This window comes from Talpa occidentalis, unplaced genomic scaffold (genome assembly GCF_014898055.3).
Source record: "Talpa occidentalis isolate TD23 unplaced genomic scaffold, MPIMG_talOcc4v2.1 talOcc4.4, whole genome shotgun sequence".
In the NCBI taxonomy this organism is placed as follows: domain Eukaryota; kingdom Metazoa; phylum Chordata; class Mammalia; order Eulipotyphla; family Talpidae; genus Talpa; species Talpa occidentalis.
The window spans coordinates 94,385,989-94,409,110 of record NW_023604295.1 but is presented as its reverse complement, the minus strand read 5'-3'; the positions used below and the strand labels follow the sequence as shown (position 1 = coordinate 94,409,110).

Genomic DNA, 23,122 nt, shown 5'->3' with positions numbered 1-23,122 from the left:
GGTGAGATGAAAATAGTTTTTAAAAATCAGCCACCACCAGACCTCACTCACTATTCATTAGCGCCCACCATGGCTAGGAGGGGGCTTTGATCTGCTTTGGAAGGTCGCCAGCTGGCCCCAATCCCAGTGCAATGGCCCCCCTGCTAGCGCAGTCCTGCAGCTAGGTCTGTTCCTTGGGCAATGGAGCCTGTGAAAATAGCACCAGACTGGCTGTGGAACACAGCTGACAAGAAAATTCAAAGTCCATGTGAGCTAGAATTGTCACCAACTTAATTTTCAGCGTTTTTTGCAGAGCTCAGGATCCTCCCATCTTTCTGTCTCTGTAACCAGGAAAGTCAAAGCATCTGGCCTGGTGGCACTAACCAGCTGTGCTTCATTAATGGCAGTATAGGAAAAAAACACATAATAAAAAAGAGACAGATCCTCTTTTAATGCAGGTATGATTATAACACAATTCATTAAGTACTATCACTTATTTATCATGGTATCCTACTAGCATGTCATCTACCAGCAATTTCAGCAAATGGTATAACATTTCCACACAATTGTTTAAGTACTGAGTTAAACATGACTAATGCAAAATTGCCAAGACAGATTCCATTTTGATGTGAGGTTCCAGTCCAGAATTTGAGAATATACTTCTTTTACTCGAGGGAACAGATAATGGTTGCTCAGCTAAGTCAGGATTGAATCATCTAGACAGTTTTACTGTGCTTCTGCAAATCTTTCATATTTCTGCACTCCTAGGCCTGATTAATGAGAAACCACACTGGAGAAACAGGTCCATTTGTTTTGTGTCTAACATGCATTGGACATGCATTGAGTAAACTTCACCGAGATTACCTAGCTAGTTAGCAGGTCTCTGCACAGGGAGTCAAATCCAATTGCCTTGATTCCAAGAGCCATACTCTTGATCCTACTGTGCAGAGCTTCTAGACTTCTTGTTGCCACAGAAAGCGTGCAAGTGCATGCAGTTCTAAGTGCTCTAAAACTCATGCAAAGATTACTGACATTCTGAATTCCCATATATTTTGTAGTCATTTCCTTTGTTTTATCTGTGGAGGCAGCCTCATTTAGAGACCCTTGGCTAGCTACATGCTGGATAAGGATGGAACATTCCATAGAAGAAAACACCTCAAATTTTTCTGTGCATTGTTTTTTGACTTGCCTGGTGTGAGGAGGGCTCCACCTTCATATCTTCCTCTAGGTCCACACCAACCCTGTTAAAGGAAACGGAAAAGTGGTAAGGGTCTTGCTGCGGATGACCAGACGTTCTTGTGTGGCAGATCTTGTGAACCGCACACAATCAGAATCAGAGGGAAGCTTTGCCAGAAAACCAGCCAAGCTCCTCCTGAATCAAAAAACATCAAATAGACTTCTGGCAAAATGAGAACTTGCACAACTGGGCAGCAGCACCTCTGGCCAGACGGCGCACTGGTAGCTGCTTCTCACCACTGGCTTTCCCGCAAAAGCAGGGACTTAAAAACCTGGGACAAGAGCTCTCAGGAAAAAGACTTCCACAGGTTTCAAAACAGGGATCCTGGAAGGAAAGCTGCTTGCTACCCAGGACTCACTGACCTAACTACTTTGGGGATGTAGGGCCTGGGCTGCAGCAGGCCCCCAAGATGGAGAAAGCTCATCCTTTGTCCAGATGCTCATGAAGGAGTGGAGGACCCAGGTTTATGGGGCTTAAGGTTTAGACAACTGGGAAACTCTCTTTAAGAAATTAAAGCAAAAATACAAATAGAAAATTAGATATGAAAGTGACTCCTTAGAAAATAAATGACAACATATACATACATTGAAAATCTGGCACATGTGATGAAAAATTTAAAATTCAGAAAATACATGTAATATTCTCATTAACTAACTGCCTGGCACAGCTCTAAAAGAAATATTTCCTTTGTCAATTTCGCCTGCATACTTCGATATTCTCTTTATATGATGAGTTTGCATTAGAGAGAATAGGAGGATAGCATAGTCTTTCCTCTAGCAAAGTTCATCAAATTATTGATGGTTGGGAGAGTTGGGGGCATTACAACACGCCTTCTCCGCAGACATGCTAGCTCGTGTGCAGCACTGTTGCAGGTTAATGCTCTGCAAACACGAGATTCCTGGTAAACCACCTTTAATGCAGTTCTCATGAACAATGCTGCATGGCTGGATACTTTCCTGAATTTCCATTTTGATGGGGCATCAATGAGAATGGAATCTTCCACTCTGAATTTTACACACCTCCTGAGTAAAAGAATTATCCACACACTAATTTCTGGCTTGCTGCATTTAAGACCTTGTTTTTCCTCCATTACCCAGACTTTCTGATGCCAGGCACACAGGACGTGTTCATCTTCCGTTCAGCCCTGTGGGCCCATGGCTCTTTCCCGTGAGGCACTCCCACTCCAGGATGCCTGACAGTTATTTGCCCTTGCACAGAATTGACTGTAACCACACAAACGTGTCCCACCAAATGCATTCCCAGTTCAGCTTCCCATAAGTCTAGTCCCTCCAAATGCCCACAACCACATCAGGGCCATGTGAATAGAGAAACATGATAGAGGGGAAGCTGTCATGGATAGAAGCAGCAGTAGAGCCCTACTATAGTTAAAATATATTCACTTTGCAAATCTTGTGAAAATAGAGGATCATGGGAACACCAAGCTGGGGCTTTTCCCAGGGTCTTGAAAGGACCAGAGGAAGTCAGGGGCCCTGGTGTTTTACTTCCTCCATTGCAGAGGGCGGGCCTTGGCTGTGGGTGGTGGTTGGGGCCAGTGGGGAGGCTGTTTGGGGAGGGATAGTTCAGGGCTCAGAAGCCCCAGTAAGCACCAGCAGAAGTTTAGAGCCACAATTCCCAGAACTTTAGGGTTTTTTCTTCAATGCCTATCTCTATAAACACTTTTGCAGTTCTGTCCTCTAGGTGGGGGAAGGGAAGCCAGGGTAGGGCTGCCTGTCAGGCAGATATGTTAGCCTGTGAAGGGGAAGCAGCAACTGTGGAGAGATCGCTGGTTTAAAATACCTCTGATTCTTCAAAAGCTAGTGTCCTCTGGGCTTGAGTAGCCCCTTCTCTCTAAGCCAGGGGGTGAAATGAGTAGCTATTTCTTGTATGTTGAACTTTTGGCTTTCAGATAATTGGGAAGGGCCTGTAGAGGGGACTAACCTTTGATTCTCTTAGAGTAGAAAAGCCTATTTGATCTGTTTCATTGAAGTTGGAGGGAGGAAAAGGGGGTCAGGGCGAGAGGAGGAGGGAGGAGGAAAGAGAAAAAGAGAGAGAGGGGAAGGAGGTGGAGAGCAAGAGAGAAGTGGCTGATGGGGTGAGAAGACTGGGAAGGGAAGGGAGATCCAGCGGGAGGAGGTGGGAGGGGAGAGTGGAGAAGAAAAAATAGAGGGGTGTTAAGGTCCCCGACTGACAGGGTCCAGGCCGTGATCTTGGGGTGCTTTTGACCTGAATTCAGCCCCATGTGCATAGTGGGGCCCAAGTGTGTAGGTGAGGACCCTTGGTGGATCTGAGTTCTCTGCCTGATGCTCAGAGCCCCTTAGGAGGCTTTCTGACTGGGAAAGCCCAGATGCCCCTCTCCCAGGGCTACCTCATGCATTGAATGAGGGTCCCAAAGGTTTGCTGCTGCACTGATCTTCTTCTGCTTCCCTGTCTAGAAAACTAGGGACAATAGAAATCAAATGTCACCAAATACCCAGTGTGTCTAGCTGGTGCAGTTCTGAAGTTCTCCACTAAAATTTCAGCCTACCTCCCCAGCAACAATCAAAGCAGGCATTTCTAGTTTCAATTATTCTGGCAGCCAGATGGAGATGAGGACTGAATTCCTCAGTTTTATGTGGGCCTCAGTGAAAGTATCTTGGAGGCCTGAGAGTCTTGGGTACAAGACAAACCTCCTCCCTCCTCCCACTTTCTGGGAGGTCATGCTCCTGGGGTCAGGCGTGTTCCTTTGCTAGCATCCTAAACATTTCAAGTATTGTGTGTAAAAGAAACTCTGTTTAAGTAATTTCTCTCCTGGAAATAAAACTGGTCAATAAAACAGACCTGTTCCCCTGAGTGTGGTTTGGCAGGTTTAATTAGAAAAATCTAAAACAATTTGTTATAATTTAAGTGCTATGATAGATACTTTCTTTCACTTGTGATTTTAGCTCCTTTTGATAGAAATCTTGCTAAAATATATTACCTGACTTCTCGCCTCCCTAAACAGTGTGATGGGGATACTCAGACCTTTATTGGCGATCTCAGTATCACCACTGGCCTCATAAAGTCAAAGACTTGCTGTGTTATAATGATTTCTGAGAAGTGTCTGAATCTCTTCAGGCCCACATTAAATGGTCCCCGACTACTATTCATTTTCTTTTTAAAATCCTTGTATCTGCCAATCGAATGCCTTTATTTTCTGCCTGCAACAATATGTTAGCCTATTACCCTTATGCACCTCACCCTTTTAATTCACTTGGCACTGATAAACTGATAGTCAAATTTAATAGATTTTTTTCTTTTCAAGTTTTTAGCACACAAAGACTCAATAAAATAATAAAATCCAAATATTATCAAAAAGCTTACAATAACATGCAGTTGTTTCCTGCCTCACCCCTGAACACCCCAGACCAAGTCACTGTTGTCTCTGAAGGCAATTTTCTGCTTTTTCTCAATTTGAATCATAGACTGATATCAGCATGCATGGTGCATTCACGCAGGATCCCCAGGGTTAAGCAAACTTGGCAGCTGCTTCTGTATCTCTTACTTTGCTGTTCATGAAAGCAAGTCTGAGTGTGAAAGTGACATTCATTAACGTTAACCTTGAATCTACTAGCTTTTATGCATAAAAGATAATTTATATATGGGTTCTTAAAGGCTTATTAGAGGTTAGGGATGACCAGAGATTATTATAAAAAAGGCATGATGTCACCCCAGTTTATGGCGCCACATGTGCATGCAGCAGCTCCTCAGGTGAGATCACAGGTATATGGGTTGAAGTCCAAGCCCCTTACATGATATCCAGGTTCTTTAACATTTTTTCTGCAGTGTCAACTGCTACCCTTCCTGCTCATCACAGGGTTCCAGGGCTGGTAACTGGCCCCGAACTTTGGTCATTTGTTCTGAACCTCAGTGCCCAATACAATCCCTGAGCTCTGACTATGCCCAATCTATCAGTGTCTCTCCAGGAGACTGAGCCCTCTCTCTCCGAACTCTACCAGGTGGTGTGAGTCATGCTTCCTGCACTGGACAGCTGTCAGGCTCTGCCTTCTTGAGCTTCCCACCATGCCCCTTCCCTCCTGATCATTGGTATCAACCATCTTGTTTCCCTGACTGGTATCATATAACCATCACATGTTTTTACTGACTTGGATTGCAAGTAGGCACATTTTTACCTCTGTCTATGCTCCCAGAAAGAACCAGTTTGGCGACACCTGTGATGGCCCTGTTCTGGCTAGGGTGACCCTGCAGCCTGTGTCAGTTCTAGCGGTGCAGGCTAGCCCATGCTCTGTACGATATGCCAGGTTGGGATGAACAACCACACAGCACAAGAACATTTCGGCAAATATAGAGAAATGAAGAACCAGGATTAAAAAAACGGAATCCCAGGACTCAGGACTACCTTGGAGTTGTTGAGAGGTCAGGAAAACCCAGTTGATAAAAAAACTTGGCACTGGTATGTGACCCGTATCACTCAGTGTTCCTCAGTTTCCTTATTAGCATAACAGGACATTAACAGAACCTGTGTCCCAGGGTGAGGATCAAGAAATGTTTGAGGTTATTGTCAATGTTATTATTTTTATGAACATCATTCCTTTTAAAAAATCAGTAGGATCACTGTTTGGGAGAAAATTTTTGCACACAATACTAATGATAAAGGACTGATGACAAAAATCTACAAAAGGCTGATGAGTCTCAACAAAAACAAAGTAAACAACCCAGTCAAAAAATGGGCAGAAGAGCTAAAAAGAAACTTCTCCAAAGAGGAAATGCAAATGACCAACAGGCATATGAAAAAATGTTCAACGTCACTTGTAATCAGGGAAATGCAAATCAAAACCACAATGAGATACCATCTTACACCAGTGGGAAAAACAACAGATGTTGGCTAGAATGTGGAGAAAAAGAAACTCTACCACATCACTATTGGGAGTGCAAACTGGCCCAACCACTATGGAAAGCTATGTGGAGGTTCCTCAATCTGCTAAAAATAGAACTTCCCTATGATCCTAGATATCTACGGAAAGGACACAGAAACATTAATCCAAAAGGACACCTGCACCCCTATGTTTATAGGAGCACTATTTACAACAGGTAAGCTATAGAAACAACCTAAATGCCCCAAAATAGAGGTTAGAATATGTGGCACATATACACAATTGAATATTACTCAGCAATCAAAAGGATAAACTCATGACAATTGCAGCAACATGGATAGCACTGGAAGGGATTACGCTTAGTGAAATAAGCCAAAAAGAAAAATAAAAATACCGGATAGTCTCACTTATAGCAGGAATGTAGAGGATCCAAATAAGGGATCAGGAAAAAAAATAATTATAATAAAGTAAAAGTCAAAATCAACAAGCAACTATAAACCAGAGACACACTACCAAGGGAAGAAGGGAGTAGGATCAAAACAAGGGTGGGAAGAGCACAAGGGACCATGGTGATAGTTCATGGGTGAATGGGTGGTGGGAATTTTACAGGGACCATAACCAAGATGAAAATGCATACATAGTACAAAAATAAAAAATGATGTAAAAAATATATAAAGTAATTAAGAAAGCAACTTATAAAAAAATCAGTGGGATCAGAATTCAGTCCTTCCATATTCACTCCTTGCCGGTTTCAGGGACAAACCCTCCTAGTTCCTAGTTCTGCAGTGGGTGACTCTTGAACATACAGGAGAAGCTCCAGTGGAGCTATAAGGAGTAGCCAGCGTGCAGCAGTGACTCCAGTTTCAGAAGGCTGCATCACTTCTATTTCAGGAGGGCCACACTTCCCAGGCTGGATTTATTTATAATTTGCTGGTAAGCTTGTGGGGTGAGAGGGCAACAAACAAGTAAGGTGTCTGAAGAGCAAAGGGAGCAGAGGGAAAGAGTAGAACTGAACAGAAGGAGAAGGAGGGTGAAGAAAAAATAGCATAGTACTCAGAAAGAGGAGCAAGTGGGGGACCAATCACTACAATGGTGCAGATAGTCTTAAGAAGGGAAGTCATTGGGGTGAGGTGGGTTTGGGTGGGGGGGGGATGAGCAACCTGATAGTCACTGAATATTTCTAAATGTATATATGAATAAGTGTAAAAACATAGAGAATTGAAGAACCAGTAAAGATTAAAAAGCAACTGAGAATGCTAGGTAAAATTTTAAATGATGCTGTGATTTCTTGGTGCACCTTTTTAATTTTAAGCAAGCCTGTCTGGTGCAGGTATTTAAATGGAAGCTTTGCTCCTATTCCCAGGTGGGTCCTTCAGCATCCCACTCCAGTTTTATCATTTACAGAAAGAACTCAGCTCCATTTTCAGAGCAGAAGACAACTCTGCACCACAATGCTCTGCTCTTTCTGCCATGCCTTCATTCTTTGGTGTGTTATATTGACATTAAAATCTCCAGGAGCTCCCATATCTACCAGCCAAATAGAATACTCCAGGTTGGCTAAATTACTAACAAAAGGCTCACTTTTGCTATTAAAGCCAACAAAATCCATTCTGATCCCTATTACTTAGCACCTTTGGAAAGGTCATGAACTATTACTAGGGCTAAGTCTTATTGTTTGAATTCCAATAGTCTAAGGTATGACTTTGGTTCTTTTTTTTCTTTTAACATTTATCGTTTTTTTTACATTTTTTAGACAATATTTTCTTCCTCCCACCCCCTCAGATTGAGTCCCCATAGAATCTCCTTCCCCAAGGCACCCATGCACACATTGCTGGTGGGAGTGCAAACTGGTCCAACTATTGTGGAAAGCTGTCTGGAGGTTCCTCAGTCTACTAAAAATGGAGCTACCATATAATCTGGCAATTCCACTCCTAGGGATCTACCCAAAAGACACAAAAATAGTGATTCAAAAGAGCACCTGTACACCTGTTTTTATTGCAGCACTGTTAACAATAGGTAAAACCTGGAAACAACCCAAATGCCCACAAATAGATGACTGGATCAAGAAGATGATCAAGAAGATGTATATATACACCATGGAATATTATTCAGCAATCAAAAAAGATAAACTCATGTCATTTGCAGCAACATGGATGGAGCTAGAGGGAATGATGCTCAGTGAAATAAGCCAGAAGGAAAAAGAAAAATACCGGATGGTTTCACTTATAGCAGGAATAGAGGGGAACCAAATAAGACATCAGTGTAAAAAAAATAATAATAACAGTACAGAACACAACAAAGCAAAAACAGACAATTATAAATCAGAGACATGCTGCAGGGGAGGAGGAGGGAGAGGGGTGAGAGGGAGGGAGAGAGGAGCACAGGGGACTGTGGTTCTTTTGAGTGCCCTGTTCACAGGGCCTGGGTAATGGGGAGGAGATCAGTATTTCTTCAATGCACTGTATGTAATGGCTGAGTAAAAAATGACACCTTCAGTAAAGGAAGAGCAACGGGGTATTGAGGGCATAAATTCAGCAGGACAATGCGGGAGTCTGGAAAACACCCTCCAAGGTTTGGAGACTACTGTGTCCCATGAGAATGTCACAGAGGGGCTGCCCCACCCTCACCCCATATGATTTGAATAAATATAAGTGGAGCTTGTGTAGGACTGAAATTAATCTAATACAATTCACCATTAGAGTATTTTAAGTTTTCTTTGGGGAAGTAAGAAAATAAACTAAAGTAAGTGGGAAAATTCACCATGGCTCATTTTGTTATTTCACTGTGTGGCTCAGTGGTTAATGAAGAGTTGGGACCCGCAGCCAGGCTGCAAGGGCTCAAACCTCCTTTCCATCATTTATTACATTTGTAACTGGGACAAATTACTTAACTTCTCTAACACTCAGTTTTCTCAACTATAAATGGGGCTAAGTATATATATGTGATATGGGTTAATCTAAGGATGAAATGAGCAAATACCTATTAAGAGTGCTAAATGTTCACAATGTGTGAAACATTGGCTGATGCTCTTATTGTTATGGGTGTTATTAGTATTGGGGAGAAATTGATGTATCCTAAATTGAATGATAAATACAATATTGGTCAAAGCCAAGAGTAGATACGCTATAAATGATGATGTTAGGATATAAAGGTCAGTAACAGAATTCTTGCCAATAACAACCTAAGACATTGGATGCAAAGAACTATAATATGATGAGATAAACATTAAACACAAAGTCATGAGAACACACAAGAGCTCAACCAAGATGGGCTATAGAGGGGTTGGGTAGATATCACAGAGGAGCTGGGTATTGAAAATTAATTTGGTGTTAAGTACTTGACATTAAGCTTCTTCATTGTAGTGCAAGTGCCTGACATTAAGCTTTTGATTGCTGAGGCATCCATTTCAAAAGACATCTATCTTGAATAAACATTGCCAGCTGTATGACACAGCTATTAGCAAAACAACCTGGTAAGGAATTAGGCTGCTCCTAGCCATATTATCTTGTAGAGAGTCCTGGGTAATGTTAGATAACTGCCCATTTTAGTGACCTTGCTCTTCCCTTGCTGTTCCCTAAACTCCCTGTCACTGATACTTTAATCACTAAGGAGTGAGCCCTCAGAAACCTAGACACTCCATTTTAGGACCCTAATAATGATAGGTCCAGGATCTCTAGCTCTCTATCCACAACCTAGCTATGTGGCCTTGAGTATGCTAAGTATCCTTCAGGACCTGTGTGAAGTAAAGCTTGTTCCTCAGAGTTCCTTGATGTTTTTTTTTGCTAAAGTGCATCTTGTGATTATAACACAATCCACAAGGGCAGCTGTTGCAGTGGAAATGTTTGTGAAGGCTGCTGGAAGAATTCAAATGCCTCAGGCATTCCTGGCCAGTAGCAGTACCATCAATAGCCTCAAACCCACACAACTATGAGGAAATGTTTGGTGGTAGCTGAAAAGGAGATGAGGGGCATATATTACAGTCTAAGGATGCAACATGGGCAAAGACATAGAACTCTATTTAAAAAAAAAAATTGAGGTAACATTGGCTGACATTATTGTTAACATTTTGGAGGTATTGGACTCCCCCTGCCAAGGTTGCCACCTTCGTGATCTGCCACCAACTCACCCATAGTCCACCATCATGGTCCATTTTGCTTCCTTCCCTCTTTAATCTCACTCCTCTCCCATTCTCTTCCTCTCTGGATTCTTTAAGAGACCAAAGCAGGTTAGGAACAAGGTAACTACTAGGGTTATTCAAGTTGAGGTGAACAGAGTTGATTTGAATGAGATTAGAAAGTAACTTGAGGCTAAATTATGAGAATCTTGCATGTAATGTTTAAGAAAGTAGTCTTTTGTTTGTTTCTGGTAGACAAGAGGAGTTGAAGTAATTAGATTTGTGTTCTAGAAAAGTCACTAGCAGCCTATATTTGTTATTAAGAAACTGGAGACAGGGAGGTCACTTAACAGTAACAGTCCAGCCAGGAGTCCCTTTGAGTCTAAACTAAGGCTGTGGGGGTAGAGCTAAACTTGAGATGTGTGTGTGTGTGTGTGTGTGTGTGTGGCGGGGGGTGGGGTGGGGGGGTGCTGGCACTGACTGTGGAGGTGGAGGGGAGAACTTGGGAATCACACTGAGTTTCTGCTCAGGACCCTGAATGCTTTACCCCTGCCACTAACCATACCACGGGAGAAGAAGGCATGGGAATTTCCCCCTAGAAAGAGCCTATTATAAGATGGGACTGAAGTTTAGTCAGCAGGGTATGGGCATTTCCACCATGAGTGAGGCAAGATCAGCATTGTACATTCCTATCAGTGCAAGAAAAATAGGCCTGTTACCTTGGGTTTTGACTATCTGTTTCTCTGAAATAGAGGTTGAGATGAGACAGTAATGTCAAGGAATAAGGGAAGGATAATGGGTGTTTCAATGTCAAGATAAATGGGAATATTCATGGAAGCTGGAGAAGGGTCATGTTCAATATCTGTAGATAATTTGGGCATCTTATCTAAGAAGGATTACAGAGAGGCTCAGGAGAGTAATTTACCATAATCTTGGAGAGAAGGGAGAGCATTTTCTGGATGATGGTTGTGGTGATAGATGTAGTAACATTTTGGTGTGGATTAATATGCACTGCAAGGACAGTATCACATGAGTTTCCCAAATAGAGTAAATGTGGATGCAGAATCAAGAAGAGCAACAGCTTCCCAGTTTTGGATGCTTTCAAGCAAAGGATGACAGATCACACCCAAAGACAACTGTGATTATGAATTGGGGGACTGATAAAATGGCAAGTTCCCTGCCAATAGAGTGGAGGAAGAGGGGGAGGTCCTCCTTTGGGGACATGAAGTATGTGACATGCTGACATGAGCTGTCCCTGTGGGTCTCCACCAGTACATGGACACACTGGCAAAGGCTGATCTCCTGTATGCTCTCAAGTTACATTTCCTCAGTTCTAGCACTTATCTGATTAGCAAATTGCAAGAGTTTCACATGTCACTCCTGGACTGGCACTTGAGGCTGTCTGCATGGCATTTGTTTTTCTTGGGGTGGGAACAGATCCATGGTACATTGGCAGGCAGATCAGACTAAAGCAGGTGCTGAAATGCTAGGTAACAGCTAAGCAAAGGCATATGACGTAACCACTAGGGGTTAGACCCCCGGTACTAGCTGGTCCCACCACTTACTTGAGACAACTTAACTGTAAAATGGAATATGAATAATTATTCCACGGGGTTGTTTTGAGATAACGCCTGTGAATGGCTCAGCTCAGGTCCCTAGAAAGTGCTCAGAAGCTATCGTTGATGATTTTATTTTGGTGCTTGTTGTTGGGCTTGTCTTTGCTACTTAGCCCACCCAACAAAGATTTAGCTGTCAATATCTCCAGCGTGACAGCTATGTTTTTCCCTTCCTCATCTGATCTTGCTGTCAATTTTTCCTGTGACTTCTGGTTCCACTAGAGGCTTATTTACAGTGTAAAGATTGAGAAGAGTAGATGTGCTCTGGATGCTTAGAGGAGCCACGGGGTTAGTGTTTATAATGTCTGACAATGTAGAAATGCCTCTGGGGATGTATAAGTATGCTGAAAACATCATGTTCTTTGAAAAATAAACATCAACAAACAAGTCCATGTCACAGACACAAATGCATTCTACATCCTGTTCTTTAGGTTTGGCTAACTTCCTCTGACTTCGGAGTGATTGGTTCTGCCAAGATGAAAGCTAATTTCAGTCTACAGATAAGAGTCAGTTCAAAACTGGATTGAGACAGAATGTGCAGGCGAATTTCTTTTGACCTAAACTGAAAGCACACTGACACCCTTCGGTGGGAAGACAGATGTAATAGCTATCAAGGCATCTGGCTCTTCTTCCCTAAGGCTTCACTCTGGATGCTCTGCCTGGGCAATTAGGGATTTATCAGAGCCAAGTGCACATGCCCAGAAAAACTGTCCTTTCTAGTGGATTTGCTTGTTTAAAGTCTAGTGTGTTACCAGGTGGGGTGTCTTCTCAATGTTAGACTGAAGATGTTATATGAGGAAAGAAAGAGACTTTTATTACTGAATATAAAGTGGTTATAGGAATCTGTTTTATATATTGATGTGAAACTAAAAGGAGTTGAAAATAAATCCTAGACTGTCAGTGCAAGAAGAGGAAAATTTAAGATCTGGAAAACAATTGTGTTTACTTTGTAGGCAAACAAACACACTCATAAGACGAATTAGAAGTGTATCTCCTTTTCTCACTCTGAGCCATTCGAAGTGCTAAGGAGGTCCAGGCAGAACTGCAATCTAGTTCCAGGCCTCCATTGAAGACCATACTATGTGTGCAATGTGATTCTGAAGAGCCTTCTCAGAGCAACTCTTCACCTGCTGTTCTTTGATATGCTCAGATTTTAGCAGGAAGGAGCCTGGATGGAAATGTGGTTTCTCAATATAGCCTCCCACTCCTCAATGAAAAAAATAATCTATGGACTCCTTGGTGGCCTAAGGGCTGAGTCTAAGCACTAACACTGCAGAGGCCCACCATGACAGCCTAAGTTCGATTCCCAGGCAGGGATCTAACACACATATGATGCAACAGACCTTTCCTATCTTGCCGACTGCTCCCCTTAGCAGTGTATTTCAGTAGATCCCCCTATTCTGCTTCCCATTCTGTCTCTGGTGAATCCTCTCACCCCCTGCACCTCTGGCCCACACCCCACTTCTTCTATGCACAAATAAAATAAATCTTGAAAAAAAATCAAAAATCAAGAATGAATGTTGACAATGAGGAGAGAAATACATGAAAGATACATTTAGGGAACCAAAAAATTCTCGATGCATTAATCCAAGAGAAAATTTGACATTGCCAAAGTAACAATGGCCAGGAGACATTGATGCAAGATGATGTCCTAGAAACAAGCGGAGGAATAACAAAACTGCAAAACTGAGTGTTTACCTATAGCACAACTGATGCAAAAGGCAAATTTCCAAGGATTGGTTCTGCATCCTCCATTCCAGTGGCTTTACCTGTTAATAATGCAGTTTGTCTACAAGATATTTTGAGGTTACCTTCTCAATCGGACATTTTCTAACTTTTTTTTTTAAAAAAGATTTTATTTATATATGCATACAAGAGCTGGGGTACAGGCCAGAGTTGCGGGGGATGAGAGGATTCACCAAAGACAGAGTTGGGAACAGAACAGGCAGACTGACTGAAATACACTGCTGAGGGGAGCAGTGGGTGAGACAGGAGAGGTCTGCTGCACCATGTTGGTTGCTCCCTGGCAAGGGCTGGGCATAGAACTCATGATACAGAGGCTGCGGATGGCTTCACAGTGCTGTGCTTAACCCCTTGCGCCACCAGGGATGCCTCTGACCTTTTCTAACTTCAAAGCCTGAAATTCCTTATAGCTGAATAACACTGCATTCCCCATTGACAACTATACCTAGAGGCAAAGACTTGGGAGAGATAAAACTTGCATTTGTATTTATAAGATATAAATGAGCAGCACAGATATATTCCTGGGAGGTGAGAACAAATCCCAAGGATCCTAGGGCACTGAGATAGTGAGAGAAGGCAGCATGGAGCATAGAAGTAAGAGAGTCACAGGGTGAAAAGGCAGGTGGAGACAGGGAAGAGGAGCAGCTAACTTACCATGTGCTTAGGGAGTGCTAGACCATGCACTAGGTAATATTCATACATTACTTAAAGCATACAGAGGTTGGGAAGAGGATCTGGTTATTATTGTAGCATCACGTATTTTCGTAATTAAAAATAAAAAAGAGAGATTTATAACCCATGTCTTTAAGTTAGCCATTAAAAAGCACTTGTAACTGGGTTCTAGAATAATTTTGTGCCAGTACATCTGTTGCTCCTGGCCATCCATCACCAACATCCTGCAGACGGCACGGAATTATTAACCATGTGGACTTGAAACATGAAAAAATAGCTAAAGAAGATTGGTTCGCTAACACTAATAAATCACTAAAACTGAAATTAAAACAACTTTGGGATAAATAATGGTTGCCTAAACCACCATTTAAGCCCACAATTGGAAGTAGAATGTGATCCATAATCTCTACAAATAAACAATTGAAATTTTATTCCCCTTTGAGCAAGTTAACACTTTGTAAGGCCACATGATACTATTAATAATTCATACTTTGCTTTGTGACACATTTACTCTTTTTTTCATGAAAAATTATCTTCTCTATTCCCCAAAGAAAGTTAAATCAGAAATAGCAATCTTGATATTGCATTATCTTTTTTTTTTTTTTTTTGCTAAAATGAATAAATATCTTCATTTTAAGAGAAATTGACAGGAAGAGATGATTGGTAAGCTAGGAAACTATTGCATGACTCATCAAAAGAGAAAAAAAAAACTTTAATTTCTTACTGAAAGGGATTGAAGTAAATCATTAGAAAAATATTTTTCTGTAGTCAAACCAGGTGTTATTAATAATGACATTGAGACACATGTTTGTGGTTGTGACTGTTGAAATCAATTGTTTAAAAGGAAAAGAACTTACACTTAATGCTAGAATTACCTTGAAAATTGATTTTCATTTCAGAATCAAAGGGTTAAAATGAGGAAAGTGAGTGGAGAGTTAATGAAAATGCCATTAGAAAGAAATTGTCTTAGGGCAGATGAGAAACAGGAAGAGAAAGGAGTGGGTAAAATTCTGTGTCAAGCAGGGTTTCAAATTATCACAAAGACTAGGGAAAGTGCACCACATGGGAACAGAATTAGCACCAATTTGGCAGAAAATGAAATAATGAGAGTTAAGTGAATGCTCATGGCTAATGCAATATGCAGCCTTTTTCAGTCTATCATTCCAGAAGATCATGATGACAGTTTAAACAGCTATTGAATAGGATCTGATATTTTTACTGGCACTACACTATTAGTGCTTTAAAAGTAAACCAGCTAGGATGGGTGGATTCTTTCATTCATACCTTCACTTCTTCCTTCCTTCCTCTGTCATTCCTTCATTCATTATAAAATCCTGGTGAAGGATATATCATGCATACAAGATACAGTGATGGGTGTGAAAAACGTGTTAAATCCACACACAGCCGCAAAATATTTAAGCTGAATTTCATCAAATTGAAGATACTATCACTTATAAGACACTATTATTTTATGTACTTCTAAAAGAAAGATGCTGTTAATTGTCTTTCTGACACTTTTGGTTATAAGACACCATGACTTCACAAATATTAAGTGTAAAAAAATGTGCCGCTGGAATCAATGACAAACCTGGGGAAAAAATCAAAATCCAGTGTTCAGTTAAAAGGACAGCACACTAGGCACACTGTCTCTGGGCATTTCATGCAGGAGTTATGTATTCTCTGCTGAGTCTTTGGGAGAAAAGTCCAAAGAGATATTTAAAAAACTTTTAACAAGATATTCTTTTTCTGCTTGCAGTCTCAATCTGGATAATACATTCTCTTTCTTAATTATGTTGCAAAGAAATCATAATCTCTGGGTGAAATCAGGCTTGGAACTAGGTGAGGCAATTAAGGTGCCCTCTCCACATCATGCAAAGGCTGAGTTTTGTTCCCAGTTTTAAAGTTAATATTGTATTTTTAACTGTTTCTCTAAAGGGCCTGAATATGCATGCCCAACCTGACCTGAATGGCTCCCAGTCCTAGACTGAATCAGCTTTTCTCAGGGAATTCATACAAAAGTCGTGATATCTTGCAACTGCAGATGCTAGGGATGCAGACTACAGCACCAAGTCACAGAAGGACCTAAACATGAGGAATGAAAATGTTATTAAATGCTCCAGAGTAAACAACTGGATTCTGTAGAGATGTTAAGAGTTCTCAGAGGTCTTTCTAGAAAATGAAAGTGTACCATCTTGAAGAAATGAGGTGGATCTTATCAGCTCAGACCTAGCACTCTGGCTCCTCTTAACCATACTGAATTTGGTGAAAAGTGTTCTCACCAGCTCAGAACTGTTAGTGAAAGGGACCTCAGACCAACTCATCCTACCACATCATTTTAAAGATAAAAAGCCAAATCCCACAGAGATGAATTTACAGTAAGTAAATAATAGAACCAAGACTTTCACCAGTTTTTAAATTTGAATTGTTTTCTTTCAATTTTGTATGCTATCCATCTTAACTAAACAAATGAATAATGAGAAATTATATAAAAGAGTGTAAAACTTTATATCCTTCAATGAGAATGGACTTTCAGGAGAAGAAAATGAAGACATTAGTGAAGACACTTAATGCCTGAGATGCCATTAACAATGCAGGATGAATTTGAAATTTGAGAACACTATGACTAGTGTGATATGACATGGTATTTCTCAAACCCTAATAATTCATGATGACATATTTGTGACTTAAACATAACTGGAAGCCATTTGAACCATTATTTCTTTGATTTTTTTTTTAAATGATTTTTTCTTCCATCAGTTTTGCTTCATGTGTTTTGGGACCTTATTAAGTACAAATATGTGTTTATACAGTTTAGATAGATATATAGAAGATATAGCTTCTTAATGAATTGACCCTTCTTATCATTATACAAGTATATTTAGTAACATTTGTGTGTGTTACAGTTCATTTTATATGCTATAGTAGATTGTTCCAATTCTTGAGTTAGCTCAAGTATATAAGCTACTCTTTATATATGGTATATCTTCTCCTAGCCTTGCTTCTTAGTCCATTTGTATATTTGGATATTGTTGAATCTTGCTTTTTTTTTAAAAGTCTACCCTGAAAATCTCTGCTTTTTGATTAGATTGTTTAGTTCATTCATATTTAATGCTATTATTGATATAGTCAGATTTCATTTTGTCATCTTGCTATTTATTTTCTCTATGATTCAGGTATTTTCTTATTCCTCTGTTCTTCCTTTATTATTTCCTTTTGTTTTATTATTTTTTAATTTTTTAATTTTTATATTCCCCATACAATTGCAACCCTGATTTTGACCCCAATCCCCACCCACCCCAAGAGTGTCTCTGGTTCATAGTTGTTTGTTGATTTTGATTCCTTTTGTTTTAAATGGATATTTCTTGGCACCATTTTAATTCCTCTAAATTGACTTAAATACTTTTTTGAGTTATTTTCTTGTTGGATGCTCTAAGGATTACAATATACTTCTCAGAATCTAGATTTATACTAACTTAATTCCAGAGAAATACAAAAAATTTGGTCTACTCCTTCCTTTACCCCCTCTTTGTGCTATTACTATAATATAAATCACATCAACATGTTACAAATACAACAATGTAGTGCTATAATTGTTGCTTTATATAATCTTATATATTTTTAAGAAACTAAGAAAACAGAAAATATATTCATGAAACTTTTATGTTAATCTTATTTAGCATTTCTGGTACTCTTCATTCTTCCTGTGAACTCAAGTTACATCTTATAACCTTTCCTTCATTTCTCCTTTGTGCTGATATAGGCAAATATCTACCATTATATGATACAGACCTTGCATTTCAATTTTATACTTTGCTTTATATTGATTTTTTAATGAATTAAAAGAAGGAAAATAAATATGTAGTTATGCTGTCTTTTATAGCTAATACACAATTTCTTTTGTCAGCAATTTTTGTTTTTCATGTAAATTAGCTCATAGTTTAGTGTCATTTCCTTTCAGATTAGAATTCCATGAGTATTTTTTGTAAGGCAAGTTTTGCTAGCTACTGATTCTCTCAGTCTTTGTTTATTTTAGAATGTATTTTTTTTTCCATCTGAAATTAGTTTTGCTGGATATGGGGTTCCTGGCTAACCGTTTTTTCTTGAAGAACTTTTAATATGTTACTCACTTTCTTTTGGGCTCCATTGTTTCTGATAAGGAGTCAGCTATTAATGTTATTGGTGTTGTCTTCTATGGTATTAATCATTTTTGACTTACTTATTTCAAGATTTTCTCTTTATCTTTGACTTTCAACCTTCCTACTGTAATATGCCTAATTATGGCTCTCTTTTTGTCTTTTCTATGGGAGTTCATTAACTGTACAGATTAGTATTTTTCATCATATTTGGGTAGTTTTCAATCGTTACTTCTTTGGATATTATTTCTCCCTTTTTCCTTCCCTTTTCCTGGTAATCTTACATACATGGCTGTTGGTGTGCTTAGTGGTGTCTCAGATGATCTGTTCATTTCCTTTTCTTCAGCTCATCATATTGTATAATTTCTGATGATCCGCCATCAAATTTGCTGATTCTTTTTTCAGATTAAATATTTCCAGAATTTCCAATTTTTAATATTGTTTTAATATCATTATTGATATTACCTTTCTTTGCATTATTATCATTGAATTTTCTTTAATTCTTTAAACATGGTTGTGAGAATTTCTTTGAACATATTTGTAATATCTGCCTTGGAGTTTTTGTCTCCTTCATTGGAGTCTCCTCAATGAAGTTTTTATTGCTTAGTTTTTGTTGTGATTTTCCTACATAAGGGTCACTCTATCCTGTTTCTATATCTCATAAATTTTTGTCAAAATCAAACATTATATAATATATGATTTTGGGTTCTGATTAGTTCCTTTTCCCACCTTCAAAACATGTTGGTCCTGCTGGTGTTTGCTAGTTTATTAGTTTAGTACTTGTCTGAAAATTTGGATGACATCTATTCCATTTTGGAATTTCTGATCATTGATATTTTATAAACTGTTTTACCTTAAGAAATAACATCTATGGATTTATGGTTTGATATGCTAACTAAATATTTCAAGGCTCCTTAACCCTCACTATGCCATAAGGATTCAATGGACCTAATTTTATTTTTTGACTAGCTCTATTTTTAAGTATTGCTATTTTATGACTTTTTCTTATTCTTTTCCAAAAAGTATGGCAAAGTACAAGAAAAATCTTACTTAAAAAGGAAAATAATTCTTTTCTTCCAATTAGCACTTGACCCTTTAAAAAGTTTGAGTTATAAAATTTTAGTATTATGTTTCCTATATCTTGAAAAAATTTGCTGTTTTGTGGTAGCTGTGTCATCATGGCTTTTTATGCTCATTGATGTTAAAATATAAAATTAAGAAAAACCAGGAAGACTGATAGGATCAGCTAGATACAATAGTGACACAAGTCATCATCATTTGACCATACTTCAGTTTTCATATTATAGTGTCCAAAATGTTGCATTACCTGTCAAAAGGTATAAGATAGCAGGCACTCTCTTTGTAGTCTACTTTTAGCTTTTAATGGACACAACTGAGAATTCAGAATTTTTCATTTCTCATTCATAATGGGAAAAAGAATAGAATTTATGAAGAAAGATATTTCATAATTATTAGACAAATGAGAAGACAAATGCAAAGAGACAGCAATACTCTATAAGGATGATGGTCAAATTGATTATATTAGCAAAGCCTTAGACCATAACTCTTCAGATAAGAGTATCCTAGATGAATTGTTTTAAATTCAGGAATGGCTGACCAATAATAGTCTGATGAAAAGAAAGGAAATATAGCATTCTTGTCTGTTTCTTATTGAACAGGAAGACCTTTGTGTATCATTTTTCAACAAGAACTTGGACCATCCCAGGCTTCTAAAAGTCACTATGCTTTAATCTTTTATGATGTTTTGGTGCCAAAATTACTTGATATGATTTGCAAGTGGACAAATGCTGAATCAGGTATGTATACAAGGATGAGTGGAAGAAACTTAAAACAATTCAACATTATCCTAATTCCTGTTTGAAAATCTAAAACAGACATATTTTGTAATGTGGAATTAAAAATATGGCCTCCCCTTCAACAAAATTACGAATAATCAAAAGTTCCAAGAAAACTTAAGTTTTTTTTTATTTTGATGATGCAAGTGTTATAAGAAATCTCAAGTGTTATAGGAAATCTCAAATAAGTATTTACAAATTGAATATGTTCCAGGTGCATGCATGAAATTTGATGGGCAATTAATGGCACTCCGAAGATAATGCCCATTTCAGATTTCTTTTTCATTCTCTTTTCAATATTGATATAGATAAGTAGATAAAGAGAATACATAACAATAAATTGTGTTTGATAGGCATATATTCTTACTAAAATTTTGAATAAAGTTTCCTTTCACTATTATTTTATTCTCAAAATTATTTGTAAATTATCTTAAAACATAAAAAGTAAAGGTACATTGAATTTAGGTGGTCAGTGGTGATGACTATTTTCCCTGGTACACTAGGGGTTAAGCATAAATGTAAAACTTAAAGAAATTTAAACTTCATCATTGTACCCTCTGAGATACTCCAGTAATCATATGTATCACACTACAGGTACAAAGATATGTTATATGGATTCAGAAGTAGGACTTGGATTTTGGTCCCACTCTTTTTAGCTGTGTGACCATGGACAAGAAATATCCTTTATATGAATCCTAGCTTCATCTATAAAAGAGGGTAATAGAACTTGCTCTGCAGAGTTAACATCAAATTTTGTGATGAAGAAAAGGAACTTAGCATATTTCCTAGGAAAAAAAAAAAAGCAAGTGCTCAGTAAATGTCTGCTTCTTCCCATTTTCTGTTTGGTATTGATCATCTCTGTAGAGGCAGGATGCATGAGTAGATTGTGTTTAATGGAAAAATAGATGTGATTTGACAGAAAAATTATAAATAGAGGATTAGCACTGTGTGTGTGTGTATGTGTGTGTGTGAGTAAAAACACAGTTAAGGGAAAATAATCTTAATTGAAAAGGTGATAAAGAACAATTTATGCACAAATTAAAGGGATTTGGAAAAATTATATTCTGGGACTATCATACAAACTTCCAAGTAAAATAGAGACTTTAATATTAACACAGACCGATCCAGAGAAGGCAACATCTTGGTGGTCTACGTTTTGGTTCTTGAGTGTTCTAGATGTTTGTTGTAAGTTTAAGTGTTTTGCTGAACACAGAGTATCTGATTATTTCTTGGTTTTCCCCAATGACATTTCATTACCATTACTTAGAAAAAAATGAAAGCAACAAGATGAATTGCTGTTTTGCATTCAGTACTGACAAGGAAAGCAGAAGAGTGATGATAAAGAAGGAACGGGAAGCCAAGGAGGTTCTTCATCTTGGGCTTTATTAGTGTGAAGGAAATAAGTGGTCGACTCAGTCAGGTACATCTGACTTTAGGAAGATACTTCATAGCATTCAGAAAAGACATGGTAAAACTGTCAGTGATATTAAGACTTGCTACTACTGTTTTGGAGAATTATTAGGCAATACGTAAAAGTCATATATTGTTTGGTGCCAAAAGTCTATTCCTGGGAATTGCTCTTAACATTAAAAAAATCCAGCGGGAGTATAAAGTAAAACCCAAACTAAAAGCATTATTATGTTCACTACAGAATATTATTAACAGTCCAAAAATCCCTCTAGAAAAAACGAGGCTGTTTTGTCCCCTCTTTCTTCATTCCTATTCCCCTAGGATAGCAGTCAGTAAATGTTTTTTTCCTGTAAAGGGCTGGCTAGTAGGAAATGGTTTAGGCTATATCCTAAACCATATATATATATATATATATATATATATATATATATATATATATATATTACAGTACAACTATACCATGGACATATTATGTAAACAAATGAACATGTCTGTGTTTCAATAATACTTTATTACAAGCACTAAAATGTTAATTTCCTATAGCTTTCTCATGTCAAGAAGTTCCATCTTGGGCCTCCCCTGGTGGCACAGCGGTTGAGCGCTGGGATGTGAAGCTACCCACGGCCTCTGCAGCTCTGGTTCGATCCCCGGCCGCTGGCGAGGGTCCCACATGGCGCGCAGACCTCTCCTGCCGCCCGCTGCTCCCCTCAGCAGTGTATTTCGTCACTCTGCCTGCTCTGCTCCCCGCTCTGGCTCTGGTGAATTCTCTCACCCTCCCGCGCTTCTGACTGTACCCAGTGCTTGTATAAATAAATAAATAAATCCATTTAAAAAAAATGTTTCTCCAAACATTAAAAAATATGAAAATCATTAACTCATTTATTATACAAAAATAGATAGTGAGTCTGACAGAACCTTCCCAATAAATGTGGTAGGGAAGAGGTATGGGCATGGTGACATTCTTCCTCCCTCCCACTCCAGAAGTGGATCTGGATTTTTCTGGTACCAGCCATAGTTAATATGTATTTCTTGACACTTGTGACCTTAGATGCCAATTTCTATTTGTAATGGTCTTTCTGAAAAAGACACATTTTCCCTTTGATCATGTGTGACTACACATCTATCTCACAGAGTATTACTGATATCAAGGAGAAGTGAAGGGAAAATAAGTATTTATTGATCACTTTCTATAGATGGCAAAATATCCATGTTTTCTAAAATGGGATCTTGGGGCCTCCCTGGTGGCACAAGGGGGTAAGACAAAGAACTATGAAGCTACCTGCAGCCACTGCAGCAGGAGTTTGATCCCCTGCCAGGGAGCTACCAACATGGTACAGCAGACCTCTCCTGACTCACCCGCTGCTCCCCTCAGCAGTGTGCTTCAGTAGAACCACCAGTTCTGCTCCCACTCTGTCTCTGGTGTATCCTCTCACCCCTCGCATCTCTGGCTTGTACCCCAGCTCTTGTATGCATAAATAAATAAATCTTAAAAAAAAGTAAAATGGGATCTTT

At 39.0% G+C, this 23,122-nt stretch overlaps 1 protein-coding gene across 1 annotated transcript in view; it reads right to left on the bottom strand.

The window, feature by feature from the left end:
* Positions 1–23,122, bottom strand: part of SLC9A9 (solute carrier family 9 member A9) — a 630,868-nt gene that overhangs the window by 118,312 nt on the left and 489,434 nt on the right. The window contains exon 13 of the mRNA XM_054700753.1: positions 1,169–1,220. Within this exon, the coding sequence (XP_054556728.1) occupies positions 1,169–1,220 (52 nt within the window). The remainder of the gene's footprint in view (positions 1–1,168; positions 1,221–23,122) is intronic.